This window comes from Neophocaena asiaeorientalis, unplaced genomic scaffold (genome assembly GCF_003031525.2).
Source record: "Neophocaena asiaeorientalis asiaeorientalis breed wild unplaced genomic scaffold, Neophocaena_asiaeorientalis_V1.1 scaffold126, whole genome shotgun sequence".
In the NCBI taxonomy this organism is placed as follows: domain Eukaryota; kingdom Metazoa; phylum Chordata; class Mammalia; order Artiodactyla; family Phocoenidae; genus Neophocaena; species Neophocaena asiaeorientalis.
This window is the reverse complement of record NW_020174565.1, coordinates 555,838-574,903: the sequence shown is the minus strand read 5'-3', so window position 1 is coordinate 574,903 and position 19,066 is coordinate 555,838. Positions and strand designations below refer to the sequence as shown.

General features: G+C 39.4%; 2 protein-coding genes across 2 annotated transcripts in view; one reads left to right on the top strand and one right to left on the bottom strand.

The window, feature by feature from the left end:
* Nucleotides 1–9,711, top strand: part of B4GALT6 (beta-1,4-galactosyltransferase 6) — a 64,021-nt gene extending 54,310 nt beyond the window's left edge. Inside the window, exons 6-9 of the mRNA XM_024757964.1 lie at nt 1,816–2,003; nt 5,196–5,318; nt 5,610–5,711; nt 6,240–9,711. Coding sequence (XP_024613732.1) covers nt 1,816–2,003; nt 5,196–5,318; nt 5,610–5,711; nt 6,240–6,387 — 561 coding nt within the window. The 3' untranslated portion in view covers nt 6,388–9,711. The remainder of the gene's footprint in view (nt 1–1,815; nt 2,004–5,195; nt 5,319–5,609; nt 5,712–6,239) is intronic.
* A 7,253-nt stretch (nt 9,712–16,964) lies between these two features.
* Nucleotides 16,965–19,066, bottom strand: part of TTR (transthyretin) — a 6,493-nt gene continuing 4,391 nt past the window's right edge. The window contains exons 3-4 of the mRNA XM_024757957.1: nt 18,482–18,617; nt 16,965–17,214 (exon numbers count right to left, since the gene is read on the bottom strand). Of these exons, the coding sequence (XP_024613725.1) occupies nt 17,110–17,214; nt 18,482–18,617 (241 nt within the window). The 3' untranslated portion in view covers nt 16,965–17,109. The remainder of the gene's footprint in view (nt 17,215–18,481; nt 18,618–19,066) is intronic.

The window sequence follows — 19,066 nt, the reverse complement described above, 5'->3', positions numbered from 1 at the left end:
TCTCCCGTGGATCCTGAGATAGGAAGCTGCTGAAGGATGTTCCTCAGCAAATTGAGAGAGCCAAGTAAAGGACACCGACGATGTAGGGAATGAAGAGGAGGCCCAGGACGATAGTTGCACATGGTCAGACCAGTCAAGACTGGAGCAAGACGCGAGGGCCGTGGCAGCTGGAGTTGGGCTTGGGGGGCGGGTGGAGGAGGATCGATAAATGGTTTGATGTGTTTCAATGATTGCATCAGTTATTAAAAAATACAGGGCATGCCTGCTGGGGCTTTTGTACAAAGTAATACTAGTTATATAGAAAAGTAAGAAAACAGAAGACAGTTATGAATCTCAGTTTGAGAAAGAAAACAGAATCATAATTTACTCAACAGTCATATATATACAGTCATAATAATGCAAATACCATTGACTTAACAAAAAATTATGACATAACTGTTGGGAGAATGGATAGAGGGGCAGTGAATGGGGGGGTATAAATCCTCAATGACCATGGTAAGAAATCAGTAGTGTCTAAAAAGTTAATGAGGCAAGGGGATATCAAAACTTTCATTACCTTGAAATGAGGAGATAAGTACCAGAATAAACTACTAGAGGTGTGTAAAAGTATTGCTTTTGGAAGATGAAGGTGGGTTAGACATAAAACTTCTTATTTTTATTATAAGCCATTAAGTATTATGTCCACATTTAATGAAAACAGTTTTTTAAATCTTAAAGGAAAGTCATTTGTTCAAACTGGTGATGTACCAGTAATTATTATAATTTAACTGCCTTTCCTTTTTATTCTTTCCATTTCATTGGTGAGGAAAAGCTGTAAAAAGTAAAGTGATTTCTATTACCTCAAGTTAGTGCAGGACCCAGGACTAAAAATTAGTTATTTTTCCCTTTTGAGGGCTCACTCTGGTGATGACTGCATTGTGCATCTCATTCACTTCTTTCATAATCACTTTTTTTTTTTTTTTTCATAATCACTTTTTGTTTTATGTTTTGGAAATGATTTTGAGAAATATTGCCAAGGCATAGGTAAATTGCTCTTTAATTTTCTTTAGCTGTAGCATGAAACCTTTTATTGCCAATGCACCTTAATATAATTTTCCTCGTAAGTAAAGGGAAGTGGTCATTATATACGAAGCTGGGTTCTGTGTAATAAGTTCCCACTTTTTTTTGTCCCTTCAGATGCTCTTGGTCTTTATCATAAACAAGCATAATAAGAATAGAAATTGTTGTCTGGACACTTTATTTTCCCTAGTAATAAAGGAAAATGGTTATAATAAAGGAAATTGGGTTTTGTGTAATAAGTTCCAATTGTTTTTGGCTCTGAGAATGCCTTTGTCTCTATTACAAGCATTAGTAATGCAAAGTTAGCCCTCCCTGGCCTTGTTAAGTAAGAGAAGGGTTACTGCTTCTTGAGTCACTTTGTTTCCTGCTTCTTTTAGTCTGGGCACCATATGGAAAGCTTTGCTAAAAAATACAACCTCTGTTATTTTCAATGGCTTTATTTTTTTTCCTGGTCATAAATAATCTATATCCTGATACATTTGAAGTAAAACAGAAACATGAATTATATCATTATATAAAGTTGATGGTCTACCAGTGGCCCTTATAATAATAGTGTTTTCTTGTGTGTTACCAAAGTATAAAATTATGTAATAATTTAAATAGTATATTTGAAAATCCTGAAACATGTTTATTATTTTATCCGTTTGGTTTGTGTGTATTTATTATTAGCATTTGACCATGATTCAACAAGTTATAAAGGTATAGAAGGAAGTCATGGCAAAGCCTGAGTACATTTCTGTTTTTCTCTTTGTGAAGACTGGCACACAGCCTTTTAACCGTGCAATGCTCTTCAATGTGGGCTTCAAAGAGGCCATGAAAGACAGTGTCTGGGACTGTGTAATCTTCCACGATGTGGATCATCTACCTGAAAATGACCGAAACTATTACGGATGTGGAGAAATGCCACGTCACTTTGCAGCCAAGCTGGATAAATACATGTATATGTAAGTAATGTACACTCTTCTTTTGCAGCACACCTGCAAAATCATATCACTGAAATGGTAGCAGCGTTATGTGCCTGGATCTGAGAGGGCTCAAGAGCCTAGAGAGTATCTTTAACTCCAGCCCTTCCTCGCAGGGAGCCGGGGTGTAGGGTCGCTTGTGGTCCATCCAGTCGCTTCCTCACACACAGGTTTCAGCGTGGGGTGGTGGGAAATAGAGCCCGGTTTCTACGGTCAAGGAAATGTGGACCTAACTTCTGATTTTCACGCTTAGCAGTTAGAGGGCTTGGATTTGCATCTTAGGACTTGGATGTCTGAACATTGGTTTCCTTGTTCAGGGAGCACTAGAGCCCATCCACGGGTTCTGCGAGATCCCAGGCACTGGGCTGCCCCAGGTAGGAGCACAGCACAGGTTGGCTCCCCTCTCTTCCCTCCCGCAGGGTAGTTCCTGTGCAGTGAAGGCCCGCTCTTCTGCAGTATATTTTCTTCTTCCTAAGCTATGGATTCTTGACCTGCCTTTAATAAGAAGAAACATTTTTTCGTTCTCTGACTGGAGATGCCTTGAAATGATACTGTCATCGGAGCTGTGACAGTGACTTAAATTGACATTAAAGGTCTAATTTGGGAAAGAGATCACAGTTTTCATTGACTCATGGAAGTGGAGAGGAGAGAAAATAGCCTGGAGCGGGGAGGTGTTGCCTTCATCACTGTTTTGCCTGCTGCCTCACCTGTCGAGTTAGAGAAGCAAGAAGTCTCAGTGATGAGACCAGGTGAATTAGCACTGAAACAGGAAGAGTGCCTTTTTTTGGTTTTTTGTCTTTTTTTAGACTGGTTGTTATCATTAGAAAACCTTTTCCTTATTACCATAGTATCTGAAAGCCAAGTCTGGCGTTACCTTGGGAAGGTCATCCAGGTTCAGGATCTGATTCTTAGCACTTCTAGAAACTCAATTTTAGTCAGCCTACTAGAGTCAAATTAAATTTAGCATAATTGATTTTTACTAAAAGATATCATAAATGTCATATAAACTAGGGATTCTAAATTAATTTTTTATTTGAAAATATTAATTTCTAATCAGTAAAATACTCATATCTACCTAGACTAATCCCAGGGTGCATAGGGTATCTTGGAAGTTGGAATAGAAATTAGAGAGAATGGCAGCAGAGCAGGGAACGGGCCGGACAGTGCATGGGCTGAAGTGTGATGAGGTGTCGCTGCCCACAGTGGTGCCCACGCCGTGAAGGCTGCTGACCAGAAAGCTCAGGTCCCCAGAGCAGTGTCTCTCTCCCTTTGGACAGTGTCAGGTAAACGCCACTAGATTTGTGTTTGTCAGGCTTCCGTTTTCTGTTCTTTATCTATTACACTTTCATTTTATCTAATCTTTTCCTATTCTGGGTATAGTGCAGTTGATTGTTTCTGCTTTTAAGCAGAACACTAAATGGAATTAACGTTCTTGGCAATTTATACATGTCAGTGAACACACACACACACACACACACACACACACACACACACTTATCCATCTTTACCTATCTACTGATTTCAGGTTTCTCCCAAACCACTAGCCTGGGCAAGCATAATGCAACTGATGTGGGAAACACAGTGGTGCCATGAGCGCTTATTGGCCCTATTGGACCCCAACTGGTATCATAACTAGAATCTAACTTCCCCAGTGCAAGCCTCGTGAGGTACCCTGGGACACCGTGGTAGACTTTGGGGTCAGTATTGCTGTTACTGTCTTGGGGTGCCTTTGGCCCAGTGTGGGACCAGGATTGCTTTGTCCTGCAGCCTGGAGTTCTCTGTGGGAGCTGCCTCTCTCATCTTCTGTGGCCACACAAGGTCCCCGCTGGCACACAGCACTTCCTCCCTGCAGAGAGTGAATCCAGAGTCCGTCCAACAAAAAAGTGAAATCTGCCCCCTCTCTTCCTCTGAGGCAGCTTTGCTTTAGTCCTGGCCAGACTTCCCTCAGCGTGATTTTCAGAGGCTGCGTGTGGTCGTGTTTTCTCTGCTGTTCTTCCACATTGGCCTCGTCCATTCAGGGGCTCTGGCACGTGGCTCCCCAGTAGCACATTTAGGGCCACAGGAATTTATTCAGGACTGCAAGTCTAGGGATGCTGCCTCAACATCAGAAAACCTGTCTGTTTCTAAACAAACAACTTTGACAAATTCCATGGAGGATGAGTTAGAGAAAGGTAAGGAAAATAAAATCCAGATTTAAAAATATAGTCATTTCTCAGAGAAAGGCAAGTACTGTATGATCTCACTTATATGCAGAATTGAAAAAAAAAAAACCCGAACTTGTAGATAAAGAGAACAGATTTTGGTTGCCAGAGGCAGGGGTTGGGGGTGGATGAAGGGAATCAACAGGTACAAAATTCTAGTTATAAGACAAGTCCTGGGATGTAATGTATAACGAGGTGACTCTAGGTAACAAATACTGTACTGTATACTTGAGAGTTGCTAAGAGAATAGCTCTTGAAAGCTCTCATCATGAGAAAAAAGTAGCTATGCATGGTGATGGATGTTAACCAGACATATTGTGGTAATCGTTTTGCAATATATACATATATCAAATCATTATGTTGAAACTAATACAGGGTCAATTACATCTCAAAAAATTGTCATTCTTCTAACAGTGCATTAAAAATAAATATATTTGTAAATATCCATGAATATTTTGGGAGTGTAGTCCAAATAGAGAAGATCATTACAGGAATAGGCAGCTAGTTTTTTCAAAATTAAATGCAAGACTTGTTTTTACTAATTTATATTTATCCTAGTCTATATGATAAATAATGTATTTAATAAATTAAGATCAATTAATTTAGGAAATTAGCTTAGTAACATCTAACATTACCTTAGCAGCTATTGATCAAGTCTACTTTTGGTGTGAAAGTAGACCATTTTTGAACACTAGGTTTTGAGTCTTATAAAGTAACAATAGTCAATATTAAATTTCAGTTACCACAAGTGTTTTGCATAACACAGTTAGATGTACTTGTTTCACTAGAGTGTAAAGATGTTTTGTTTCTTGATGTACTTTACTTTTCCCAGAATATGATTTAATCAACATAATTGTTTATATGGAAGTAGGGGTGTATTTTGCAAAGCATGTAAAAGACTGAAAACTTGATTTCATATGGCAAACAGTTTTGATTTCATTTTTAGAATGCTATATTCTGCTTTCTTTTTTAGTCTTCCTTATAAAGAGTTTTTTGGCGGTGTAAGTGGACTGACAGTGGAACAGTTCAGAAAGATCAATGGTTTTCCTAATGCCTTCTGGGGATGGGGAGGAGAAGACGATGACCTCTGGAATAGGTATGTTGAGGTACAAATTGCTTAATAATGGAATTTCTATAAATTTCCTTTCTATTAAGTAAACTATACTTTTCTATTCCAGGAAAGGATTCTTTGGGGTGGAAAATTTTTGAGGTTCCTAAATCCTGCGTTGTGTTTCTCCCTTTTTTATTGAGAGTAGTACCCTTTTGAAATTACTGACAGCGTGTACATTAGAGCATTCTTTTGCATTTTAAATTGAACTCACATAATCTATTTTTATGTTAGATTTTATTTCTTAATGTATTTTCATTTCTGTATGTTGTGTTGTAGGGTTCACTATGCTGGATATAATGTAACAAGACCAGAGGGGGACCTGGGAAAATACAAGTCTATTCCTCATCACCATCGAGGTGAAGTCCAGTTCTTAGGACGGTAAGTTTAATATCATCTTTAGATATCAAGGTTTCAAAATTATTTAATTATGAAAGATTTATAAAAAAAGGAATTGCACTCCCCACAAAAAACTTCTGAAGGGGATTTTCTGTCGATATCATTTTTGTTTATAAAAGTAGAGCATTTTGTGCTTGTTTTGAAGAGATATACATATACATATACGTACATACACACACACACATATATGTATTCATGTAATATTAAAGAGCCCAGTTAATTATTTATGTAAAAATGTTTCCTTAACATAAAGCGTAATGCATTTTATTTCTTAAGGATATCTAATGTGTAAGAGTGCAAAGTAACTTTTTTTCAGGTAGCATTTTAAGACTAGTAAAAATGTTAATTTAGAATAATGGTCTAGAAAGATTTTTAATTATGCATAAGAACCAAAAATTGTAAAGAGCTTTAAGTGCTTTAATGATAAGAATGACCTTGAGCGTATTCCTCATCAATTTTTCTTTTCAAACATGTTTCTGTTACTTTTAATTTTTTTCTCTAATGCTATAGGTATAAATTACTAAGATACTCAAAAGAGCGCCAGTACATCGATGGGTTGAACAATTTAGTATATACGCCAAAAATACTGGTTGATAGGTTGTATACAAATATATCGGTAAACCTCATGCCAGAGTTAGCTCCAATTGAAGACTATTAAAAGAAGTAGCTCTCATGGCAAGATAGACCACAATGCTGGATCGGGAACTTGGAGTGCACTCTTAATGGAGGTCAGTGAATGGATGTGTCATAGTGCCCTGGGTGGTGAGAAGAAGAGCCTGTGTTCTCAGTGTTTACTTGTGGGATTGTATACAGTCACCCTTCTTCCACCCACCCATCCTCTATCCTGAGACACACCCCATGGCGAGCACTGCAGAGACCAGATGCTGTTGCTTAAGTCTGGCAGTCAAGAGAGCTCCCTACAAAGAGAAAATTTTTATACTAAAATCTATAGTTTAATTCAAGAGAATGCTTTATTTCCATTTAAACATATTTTGTACATATGTGATATAAATTAATGTGTTCAAATTGTTGAGAAACAAGATGTGTTGGCAGTTTTGCATGTAATGGGTTATGCCTTTATGGGACTTTTATAAACATTTTTTTATTTGCATGGAATAAAACAATGTAAATTTATGTCACTAAACAAAGGTTAACCTTGTGTGAAATGAAGGAACTGTCAATAATTGACAGCCAGCTAATACAGTACACTGTTATACTAGTTTTGAGCTTTATACCGTCAGCTTTTTGTGTGGACGAAGTCACAGCTTCCTTAGGGTTTTAAAGGGTAAGAAGAAGGGACTTAGCTTTTCTTCCTACGGAGGATTACCTCTTTTGTTCCCCTTGCTTGCAATCTCATCGGATTTTGCTAAACCACAACCATATTGTTTGTGTATATTGCATGAGTATTACCAAGAAAATCTTAAAAGTTATGATGTGACATGATATAAAGGACCTCTTTATGTTAAACGTCTCTCATGTACCTCTGGTGTAAGTGTCAGGGATTTTGTGCCTCAAAAAATGTTCCCAAGGTTGCGTGTGGTTGTACACTGTATTTTTTTTGAATTCATAGTGAACAGCGCTTTTATTTCTAGTTCAGAAGAGCAAAAAAAAAAAAATCTTCATTTAAAAAAAGCAAAACAGTTTTGTAAAAGATTGAGTTATGGAAAACCCAGTAGTATTTATAATATACAAATGAATTAGGTAAGAAATTAATTGTTCTATTTTTATGAAGATAAATGCTTAGTAGATAAAAACAAATTTTGTTTGATTATTAGACTCATAGGATTTCAAGTTTGGAAGGGATCCTTTTTAATGTTGGCCAGTTTCATTCGAACTACATGTATTTTTTTCACCTTTAAGATATCACATCTCTGGTGTTAATTTCCTCACAAAAGCATAAGTTAATAGAATTATATTAAAATACATTATCAGTTATTTAAATGCATTGGTGTTAATAAGACACTTCTCTAAAAACAGGTTTCTCTACCTGACATCAAGTATATTACTTACTCTTAAATTCGGATGACATTTTCATAGCAAAACCAAACAGTGTCTTTACTTTGAAAATTATCAACTATGGTTAACCAAAGATTCTTTAAAATATCTTAAGATATTTTCACAAATTTAAAACAAAAAATTAAATATCTATAAAGTGAATCTTCAACAACATGAGGAACAATAGAAATGGATTATTCATCTAACACAGAAATATGGTTGTTTATCTCTCAGGTTGTAAATTTAATTTTGAAATTGGCATTTTCTATGGCAAATATTAGTAACACAAATGACCACAAACCAAATCATAAAATAACTGAAATTCTTACACTTTGAGAAGACTGGTAGCTCTCGGTTATGATACCAAGCAGAATTTTTCTGCATTTATTTCTTAGAAATATTTCCAAAATATTTGTTTTTCATTTCTTTGCTGGTAACTCAGAATAATGAAAAATCAAACCTTCTGAAAAGCAAGGTATTTGTTCTTAAATTGTGTATCTATTCACTTTCTGTCTCTCATAGCCAATGTAATTTTTTAATTTGATGAAATGAAAGAAAGTAGGTTGGGAAAGTTAACATTTGTTGATCACTAACAAGATACTAGGGGCATAGGAGCATAATTAACCCAATAATACTTAAATATTTTAGTCATGGGGGAAATTAGGGCTGTTTCTGAGTCTTATTAGGAAAACATATTTTTCTCTTTAATATGGAGCTGCCCACATTTTGGAATCTTCTCATTTTGATACACATTTTTATAGTTTCAAGAGAACTCCGTTCTACTAGTATTTGTCTTATTTTCTTGGATTAAGTCTAGTAGTAATTTTTGTTTTAGGAGTGGGCCATGAATATTCCGCTATTTTCCGTTTTGAATACGGTGTGTCATCCTTTGAAAGCCATCTCAGTAGTTTGCTTTTTGTCTTTTGTTTGTTTTTATTTTCTTTTTAAGTGCAGACCTCAAATTGATTGTTGCCTATAAATAGTAACTTTTATATGTTTGTATATAAGTGACATAGCTTTGCCCAGTTATCTTCATTGTATAAAAATAACTGTATTCCATAAAAATTAACAAATAGATTGCAAATGCAAACTGTCTTTATAGTTTGGTTGATTTATTAGTGAACATGTATTGATTACCTACTCTATCAGTTGCAATGCTAGGTATGTCTACAGAAAAAATATTTCATTTCTAAACAAATCAAGTCAAGCAAGTTGAAACCTTTCTAAAATTATGAAAACATCCTCTGATAACTTATGTGTTGTATTTCTTAGTCTCAAAGTCAAGAAACGTATATATGTGGACATAGTTATGAACTCCTTATGGCCCTACTGGGAAACTTATATAGTGCCTTTCAACTAGAGAAAGTAGTAATGATTAATGGGCCTGTTTGTAGAAAAGAAAAGGAAAAAGTGTACACATTTGCTGTAACGTTATGTCTCATTCACAGTGGAGATGGTCATTTAAGTCTTTGCCAAAACTGGGGTTTAATGAATATTTTTTTAAGTCTAATTATAAATTTCTGTTTGTATTTTGTGAAAAGGTGTTCAGTAAGAAAACCTTATTTGCAATATTATGTAAATACAAAAGTATGTATTAAAGTTTGCTTATTCTCCTTTCCCAGCCAAGAGGTTGATATCCATTTTAAAACAAAATGGGAAAATATCCAATACAATATTCTCTTTCTTTTGGAAGCTCTGTACATGTGAAACCAGACTTTGTGTCATTTTATTTGGCCTTTGCTTATCTCTGTTGTATTTCGTTGTATACTTTTCAGACAAATACTGGTACTCTAGATTTATTATCTTTTATTTGCAAATATGCCAATGAGAGAACTAAAATGGTCATAGAGTTTATCAGAAAAAGGAAGTGTACTTAAGATTATTTTATTTATTAAGATCTGAAAGGCTTCTATATAAATGCACTGAAATAAATGCTAGTAATTTCTTGTACTCTCATTTTTTTTCTTTTTTTTTTTTTTTGCTTCTCATGGAAATGTTTGTACTTTTTTATCATTGTCTTTTATGAAATATAATGTTCTAAAGACCTGGTGTGATGATGTAATTATTTTCTCTCGGGAACTTTTTTTGGGTTATCTGGGGTTTTGTTGTGTTTGTCTTCCTGAATTCCAGGTGAATTGCTGGTGAATACCTTGGTTGCACTAGGATTACACCATGAGTATAAGGTGATCACATATGCCTTTGCAACAGTGTCTGTTAAATACATTTAGAGATCACCTCATAGCTTGGACCTCAGAGGAGACACCGTGACATTTAAATATTTTTCATCAATGCAATTAGTAATCTACTGTATCAAAATGAATATTTAAGAAGTCATTTTTAGCATAACTTTCTTCTCCCTGCACAACTTCAGTAAACTAAGCTGGTGTGTTGTGGGCAATTCCCTTCTTGTTTTTCAGGTATTAGGAGTCTGAATATCTTTAAGACAAACAGTCAAATCTCAAAAATACCTCAAGACTAGATTTGCGTTTGGGACTAGATGGTGAGATTATGACTTTTATCAACTTTAATTATTTGTGTGATGAATTCTCAGTATTATTAATCTGTATGTGTAGTACGAGCTACCAGAATATTGTCCACTATATATCACAAATAAAGCCAATCATTAAGTCATAATCTTGTAGTCATGCAAAGCCATAAAATGGAGTTCTTAGTCTGCCCCAGGTTCCTACCTATGGTATTAATGTATCTTCTGATGAGTCATGCCAACTTAATTTAATGGTTTTATAATTTTTTTGTTGTCTTTATTTTTTTCTTCCAGTTTTATTGAGATATAATTGACATACAGCACTGTCTGAGTTTAAGGTGTACAGCATAATGATATGATTAAACACCCATCATTTCGTAAAGATGCAAAAGAAAAAAAAAGTTTTTCCTTGTATGGATTTAAGGCTGTGGAGATATCCTGGACCAAAATTGGTTTATTTAGAAAAGGCGTTTATTAAGGAGTACTCTATTGCTATTGATTTAAGTGACTTCAGAAAAGATAGTGCTATATCACTCAAAATTACACTACAATTAAAAGAAAAATATATGGGTTGAAAAATAAAACTTGTATTTTTCTCAGCACATTCCTACAACATATTTTGGTGGGCCTGAATTCCATTGTTAATTTAATCTTCCCAACTCCATTAGTTGAAGTCTGTGCTCTGGAGGATCTCCGAGAAGCATCAGACATTACCTACCCTCAAGGAGTTTACTGTCCTCTGTGTGTAAAACTGAGAGTGGAAACACCTGAAAACCCACATCCTATCAAATGAGGTGCTCTTTTGTGCCCTCTGCAAACTCAGGTTTATATTTCACTCATGCAATATTAAAGAGCCAACAGAGCATCTTGAAGGAGCAGCTTTTCTCCCCGTGCAGAATATTTCTCAGCTGGAAACACTACACTTCAGAAGGATAGTTGAGATCAGTGCTTTTCTGCAACAGACCTTGAGTATTTGCGGTTAATCCTTAGTAGAACTGTGTGGAAGGTGGTAGTTATAAGCAAAGGCTCTGGAGCAGACTGATCTGAGTTTGAATTCACAGATTCCCTATTATTGGCTGTGAAATTAGAGCAAAATTTTAAACCTCTGTGTTCCTCAATTTCTTGGTCTCTCAGTGGAGGACGATAGGAACTACCTGAGGATTGTTCGGATGGTTAAAGCAGCTAATTCTAATAGAGCACTTAGCACAGTGCTGGACTCTTGAGCAGAAGCTTGGCTTATATTAAGTCAGTTTTCAGCTTTAGAGTGACAAGTTTTTCTTTCATGCCAATTGTCTTGCGTCATATTTTAAGAATGATACCACAAAATAAATGTTGTCACAAGGCACAGATACTGTGATGAAAGAGTTTGAGAGCAGATCCTGAAAACACCTGCTTGATTTATCAAGGAGAAGGTGTCCATTTACCTCTGGGACATCATTTCCATCTGAGGTGGTTTTTAAAGCATATTTAGTTAATTTCCAAGGATTCAACTTCTTTTACACAGTCCTTCCTCCCCTTCTTCCATTCCTTCACCTGCTCTTCTCCTTTCTTCTTCTACCACCACCATTGTTAGAATCAGGAAACATCATGGTGGCTGTTAGTTTCCCTGGAGTCTTAGTGAAATCCCATGAGTGCTTTCGTTCAGGCAGAACAGGGTCACTATGGGTAACCAGATTTGCCCCACATTATTCTATTATCCCTTGACCTTGTATAAATGTCATTTTGTATAGGATAATTATGCGGTCTTTCAGCCTGTCTAGCAGCTTCTGGCAGGCTGGTCTCTAGTCTCTCCAACCCCAATATTATAGGGCATTTATTAAGCACCTGCTGTGTCTCAGGCACTGGGCTGTTCTGGTGGCGTGAGAGTGACTTAAGACCCGGTTCCTTCCCCCAAGGAGGCTAGAGCCAAGTAAGGAAGATGCTCGCCCAGGGCTTCTCATGGGAGCCAACCTCACCTCTTTTCCTCTGTCTATCTTATAACCTACTTGGAAACCCAACAGAAAAAGGGGCAAAAGTCTCAGGCCACATAAACGAGGGGAGTTCCCAGAGTTCCACCCACAGGCTCAACACCACAGAGGAGATGGGGGCGGGGAGTGGGTGGGGCGATAGGGTTTGGCCACCACTGCTCCTCAGTGGGGGTGGGAAAGGCCCTGGCTATTCTTAGGGTGCCCTTCTGGAGAATAGACAGTATGGTTGAACGGTGCCTGCTGGTCTGCACCCTTCTAGGTTCTCAGGATGTGGAGAGCAGGCATTTCTTGAGGGGCTTTTTCTCTTTGGGTCAGTTATGGACATTTCTGGTTGCTGACCTCTCTAGCACCCAGGCTGGGATATCAAAGAGGCAAGAAAAGAACTCCCGGGACTCATGGCTGGGTTGTTCCTCGAGTCTCTGTGTCCTTGGGCAGTTGGTCTGCCTTACCCCACCTTTCGGAATCTTCTGGTAGGCTTCTGGTACTTGCATCTGCACAGAGGAAGTCCAGACAGGAAGGGTCTCGACTCCTGTCAAGGCCCCAACTTCCATGCAGGGCTCCGACCCCCCTGCAGTGTCGGCCCCAGGCAGGACCCCCACCCCATGCTGCTACTCTGTGGGGAGGCCTGGAATAGCAGAGCTTCTCTGCCTTTCAAGACAACGAGGCAAAATCCACTCAGTAGGCTTTAGTTGTAGTTTTGAGTAAAGGAACCCTTTTTTCTTTTGGCCCTGGGCCTAGACAGTGGCAACTTTAAGAGTCTCACGCTATACCTACTGAGCTAGCCAGGCCCCCAATGGGACATTTTAAATCAACTGAGTTCTTGCAATCAATCCAAGCATGCAGATCCTGAAACTGAATATTTGAACGAGGTTACTCCCAGGAGCTGGTAGTCTTTTAGTGTTTCCCAGCAAACATGGTGCCATTTCTCACACGTCTATATGAGAGGGAAAAACACCCTGGTAAAACCCCAGGGACTTTTAAGGGCTCAGATGAGAACTATTTGCCTACCCGGATCCACCCTTTCCATTCATTCCTTTGGCAAATATTTACTGAGCACTGACTATGTGCTAGGGACTGTCCTCCACATACTTGGAAATATATTCCAGGGTATTTTCCAAATCCCTCTCCTGAGGAAGGCTGTCGAGTCGCGTCCACTCAGCTCAGCGTGGGTCCTCATCTGGGCAGCTGCCAGGGCTTGTTCCAGCCCCAGTGTTCTCTCCCAAGCCCACCGTTGCATTCCTGCCGTATACGCAGTTTCCCAACCTTCAGCCTCCCAGGGAGTGACATGAGTGGCAGCGGCAGTGGGTGGGTGACTGCTGAGCCCCTGGGGAAGCTCCACATCTCAGTGTTCGTTTAAGCCGCTGCAGGTAACCCCTCTCTCCTTGCTGGCTGACAGTGATTCCGGAACAGGGCGTCAGCATTTGCACTGATTGCCAAAGATAAATTACCATCTGCCTTGGCTTTAAATTAACTGGGGCAGTCCTAACCCACAGAGAATGGGAAGCTAGGAAAATGGAATTGATTCTGAGCTTATTTCCATTTTGAAAGGCAGTCATGGGGCTGAAGCAGGGGCGGGAGTGTTGTGTTCTCTGAAATGAGAAGTAAAAGGAAGGAATGGTCATAAGACTGAGGATTTGGGTGAGAAATAAAAGTTCTTAGAAGTGTCACCTTTGTGAACAAAATACAGGTTAAGGCATAAACACCCTAAATTTCCTTGTTTGGCAGGTGCTATCCAAATGTTTCAGGAGGTATTTTAATATTAGTGAGTTTTGTTCTCTGCCTGTATGTGTGCACACAATGCTGACTTCCAAGGTATGAGATTGAAAACTGGCTTGATGACTTCAAGCTCACTGTGGCTAAAATTGAACTCACCCATCGCTGACTACAAATCTGCCCTCTGCCCACATTCCCGAGCTCAGTGACTGGGTGGTCCGTTTAATCTGCTGGCCAGGACCGATTGATGCCTAAAACTTCATGGACTCCTCTAATTCTCTCCCCTTTCACAGCAAAGCTATCACCACTATTTTCTGATTTTTTGTTCTCAACAGCTCTATAGACATTGAGGAAGAGGGTGGGAAAGCAGCTGCTGGCATTTGGGAACTGGCCTCAAGTTTATTACAAGCTAGTTTGGGCCATCGTTGCTTTGTTGGATACGACAGTCTCACAGAACATCAAACAATGTCGGTCTAAGACCACGACAGAGCAAGAAAAAAGAGAAATCGCTGAAACCCACAAAATCCCAAACCTCCCTTTTCACTAAAAGGAGAAACTTATTTCTGCTTTACCAGTCACAGCTTTGTGTCTGCTCTGGTCTGCCTTCCCTACAGATGAACTGTTGAGATCTCAGTCATAGAATTGTCCCCACTTTCTGATGGCGTCCAGTCTAGAGAGTGGAGTCCCACTTTCTTAGCCTCTCCCCCAAGCCACCCAAGCAAAGCCCAAACCCTGTGATAGGGTCTGTCTAATACTGTCTTAGTGAGAGTGTTGTGTGTTCTCTCTTGCCGGGATGAGTAGTAAGTCCAGCTGGTTCAGCTACACACGTGTTCCTGGTGGATTGGGGCTGGAGAGTACTGACACACTGTCTTCTCTCCATTTGTTGCATCTTGTTTTCATCACCGGCCTATAAAGCTACAACAACAACAACGTCATGGCTGTGTTTCCAGGTTCCAGGGTTCTTCCTCTCTGTCTCCTCTTTCTTGCTGCTATGAGATATGTCCTTCCCACCCGCACCAGCACAATACGTGAGACTTTCTGTTGATCAAAAACGGGGCATAGAATATGACGTATTGACAACATCAACTCCTAACTATAACGCACTCAGATGAACACTGATATCACTTCTGTGGTATTCTTACCAAAAACAATAATTTCAGTCCAATCCTGAAAAATGCCAGGTGAGTCCAGACTGAGGGTGGTTCTCCAAAATAACGGATATCAGTACTGTTCAAAAGTGTCAGTGTCATGAAAGACAAGTGTTATGAGTTAAATTGTGTCCCCCTCAAAATATATGTTTAAGTCCTAACCTCCAGTGCCTCAGAATGTGATTTTATTTTGAAATGGGGTCATGGGAGATGTAATTGGTTAAAATGAGGTCACACGTCACAAAAAGACAAATACTGTTTGATTCTACTTATATGAGGATCTAAAGTAGTCAAATTCATAGACACAGAAGACAGAACGGTAGTCCCCAGGGGCCATGTGGAGGGGGCAAAGGGGAGTTGTTGTTTAATGGGTATAGAGTTTCAGATTTGCAAGATGAAAAAGTTCTGGAGATCTGTTTCACAATAATGTGAAAATACTTAGCACTACAAACTGAACACTTAAAAATGGTTAAGATGATAAATTGTATGTGTTTTTTTACCACAATAAAATGTATATTTAAAAAATAAAAGATGAGATTATAATCCAGTAAGAAGGCAGCCGTATGAAGGCAGAGACACATGGTTCTCTCAGTTCTGGAGGGTAGAAGCCCCAAATCAGGGTGACATCAGGGCCATCAGCCTCCACTCCAGCCTCATTTCCCGCCACTCCCAACCCTACTGTGACAGAGATGGTTGTTGACCAACACAGATGAGTGCTTTTTTCCAGACTGTAGAGTTGTTCTGGGAAATGACTCTCAGCTGGGGACCATATTGCTCAGTGCATCTGAATGGGACCGTGTGACTAGTTCTGGCCTGTGAAATGTCAGGGAGAATCATGTGTGACACTTCAGTGCAGAGGCAGCTGATACCATAATTTCTTCCTCCAGCCTGCTGACTAGGTGTCCCTTGAAGCCACAAAATAAATCAAACTGGGGCCCTGAGTCACCATGTGGAGGAAAGCCACCTCCATGTGGAGGGTCACCAGAACATGAACTTCTGCATTGGACTTCGCACTCACGAGAAATAAACTTTGTGTTCAGGCACAGAGATTTGGGGTTGTTTGTTACGGTAGCACAACCTAGTGCACCTCAATACCCACTACGATCCAATATTCTAATCCCCCATCAGTTCTCTCAATTTATCAAGCTCTTTCCCTTGGCCTGCTCTTGCAATCTCTGCTCTCCTTAGAATACCTCCTCCTTTTCTACCCGATAAATAGCTAAGAGTCAAATTTCAAACAAGTGCAACTTATTCTGAGTCCCTCTCTGACTTCTCCAGGCTGTTTGCTACTCCCTCTTTCCCACCCTCCTGCCAAGGTATGGTGCCTTGGGCCATAGCCCTTGTCAAATCACGTTGACATAGTTATCTTCTTAAAAGAATGTGAGCGCTTTATACGCAGGCACTGGATCTTATTTAGGTTCAAAGCATCTAAAGGAATGCTTGGCGTACAGCAATCTCTCAGTACATGAATTTCGGGTTAGTCCAAGTGAGTTGGGGGTGCGAGGGTTCTCTGATCACATCCCCCAGTCAGCTGCCTGTGGGCTCTGGTCATTCTGAACCCGATTAGAGGGCTTGAGTCACTGTAAGTCTGTCCCGGTGGAGCTGGGCTACTCTTGAAATCAGCGAAGCACTTAGAGGAAATGCACATAATAAAGAAGAGGACCCTTAGAATTTGCCTTTTCCTATTCACCAAAGGTGAGAGGAAAAGAAAGCTCTCTCATTTTCAGAATCTGTGTTTTTAATAGCTGCGGACGAGGTGGACTATGTGCTTAGCTTGGAAAACATTGGAAATTTGGATTTCCCCCAGAGTTCAGCCAGAGATGTTCTTTGAGTTCCTTTGCATTTCTGTCAAATTTGGTTTCTTTTTTTTATTCGAGAGGACAACAGGGGAATAAAAAAAAGCAAGTTCAAATGGTGAAATGGGAAGTGCTTTAATAGGAATGTTTCATTGTCTCTGCCTGAGTTTCTAACATAGCCTATAAAGTGAAAGCCCTGCTTTAATAAAAACGGAATGCTGTTGGTTACACGAAGTCCTGTCCCTCATCCTGCAGGTCCACCGAAGCAGGTGCCCCTCACTCCTTGGGGCCGCTGATGAGGGCCGTGGTGGAGTAGGTGCAGGGGCTGAGCAGGGCCATGATGGTATAGTGGCCGTGGCCAGACTCGGCTGTGAACACCACCTAGGAGGGAACACAGACCGGATTGCTTTTCAGCAGAGCCTCCAAATGTGAGTCACAGACAGAGAGACCACTCCAAGTCCAAAGAAATTAGTTTTACTTTCTTATTTTGTTTTCTGGAGCAGTGTGAGCAAAAGGCAAAACTCCAAATATGCTGGCCAGCTAAGCCGCTGGAGCCTTGCGCAGCCCTTTCCACCAGATTCTTTACTCCCGCCTGTATAATCAGGTCTCTCTCTTTTTTTGGCAAATTCACACTAAAAATCAGGGTGGCTCTAACCTGACCGAGGGAAATCACAGAGCTCCTAATTGCTCACATAATTAGTTGATCTTTAACGCTGACCGACATGTCTGGATTCTATTTCCACGGCAGCCATCTGTTTAACACGACTTAAGGAATTATTACAGACAAGGAAGACGCAAGGAGATTGGGCCCATGGATAACTCTGAGATTCCCACTACCTCATAGGCAGAGGAATAGAGTGTGAAACAAGGGTTACAAATGTGGCTTTATTTTTATTATTATTATTTTTTCTAGCGTGACTTCTCACAGGAAGAAAGCTGAGGCACACCTTGAGGCTAAACCCAGCCTGGGCCCTGATGGTAAATATTACTGCTCTTCCCCTTACTGGCCCCGTGACCTTGACAAGTTATTTAACTTCCCTGTGCCTTACTTTCTTCACCTGTAAAATAAGGATAATAATAGGAATGGCTCCAATGGGTTGTTTACAAAGATTACATAGGTTGAATATAGAAACAGTGGTGGTATATGCTTGAAAACTGTTATCTGTTGTGTTGCTATTATTATTATGAATTTACTGTCCCTGTATGCATTGTCCGAAATCACTTATCCAAACCTCTGGAAGCCAGATGTGTTTTGGAATGAAAAAATTGTCAGATTTTAGAGAAGTAAAATGATGCACTTATTTTTTGCTGTATAACACCCTAAGTGGGGTCTGGAGGGTTGCCTAATAATCCAACATATTAATATTTCCTCAGCAGACAAACAATAGGATTCAGTGGAAGGAATGAAATCTCTGAAGAGCATCTTGTAAGTTCAGGTCATGTTACTAAATCAGTTATCATCAAAGAGAGAAAAAGTTTGCTTTTCAGAGTTTTGTGGATTTTTGATTGTAGAAATGGGAAAGGGAAGCTGTGCTAGTACAGTATGTTCCTTCCGACTTTTCCAAGGTGTGCAAAGTGCAAACGGTGCATTTTCTGGGATTGAAAACAAACAAAAAATAAAAAACAACACAAGCATCCATCCACTCACCTCTGCATATTCATGGAAAGGGGAAAAGCCAAGTGACTTCCGGTAGGATTTGGTGTCTAATTCTACTTTGTATATTCCTTCTACAAGTTTTTCATCTGTTGTGAGCTCATGGAGCTCCCCAAATTCACTGGTTTTCCTAGAAGGTGCAAAAGTCCACGTTAAGTTAGGCATTGAGGGAATAAATGCCATTTTGAGGTGACACCACACACACACACGCACACGCACACATGCACACACATAAGTGCAGTTTGTGTATGTGATTATATATATGTGTGTGTATATATATATATATATATTTTTTTTCCTCAACTAGTTCAGGACAGGGAAAATTCTAGTAACTGTCTAAAATTAACTGACAGGAAATTTGTCAGGAATATTTCAAAACGCTCATTGTAGATTTTTTCTCTTATGAGGTTTCACTTCAAGAAAGTCATTACGCATAAATACACTACCTTTTGTCATAAATACACTACCATATGTAAAATAGGTAGCTGGTGGGAACCTGCTGTATAGCACAGGGAGCTCAGCTCCATGCTCTGTGACGACCTAGGTGGGTGGGATGGGGGGTGGGAGGGAGGTCCAAGA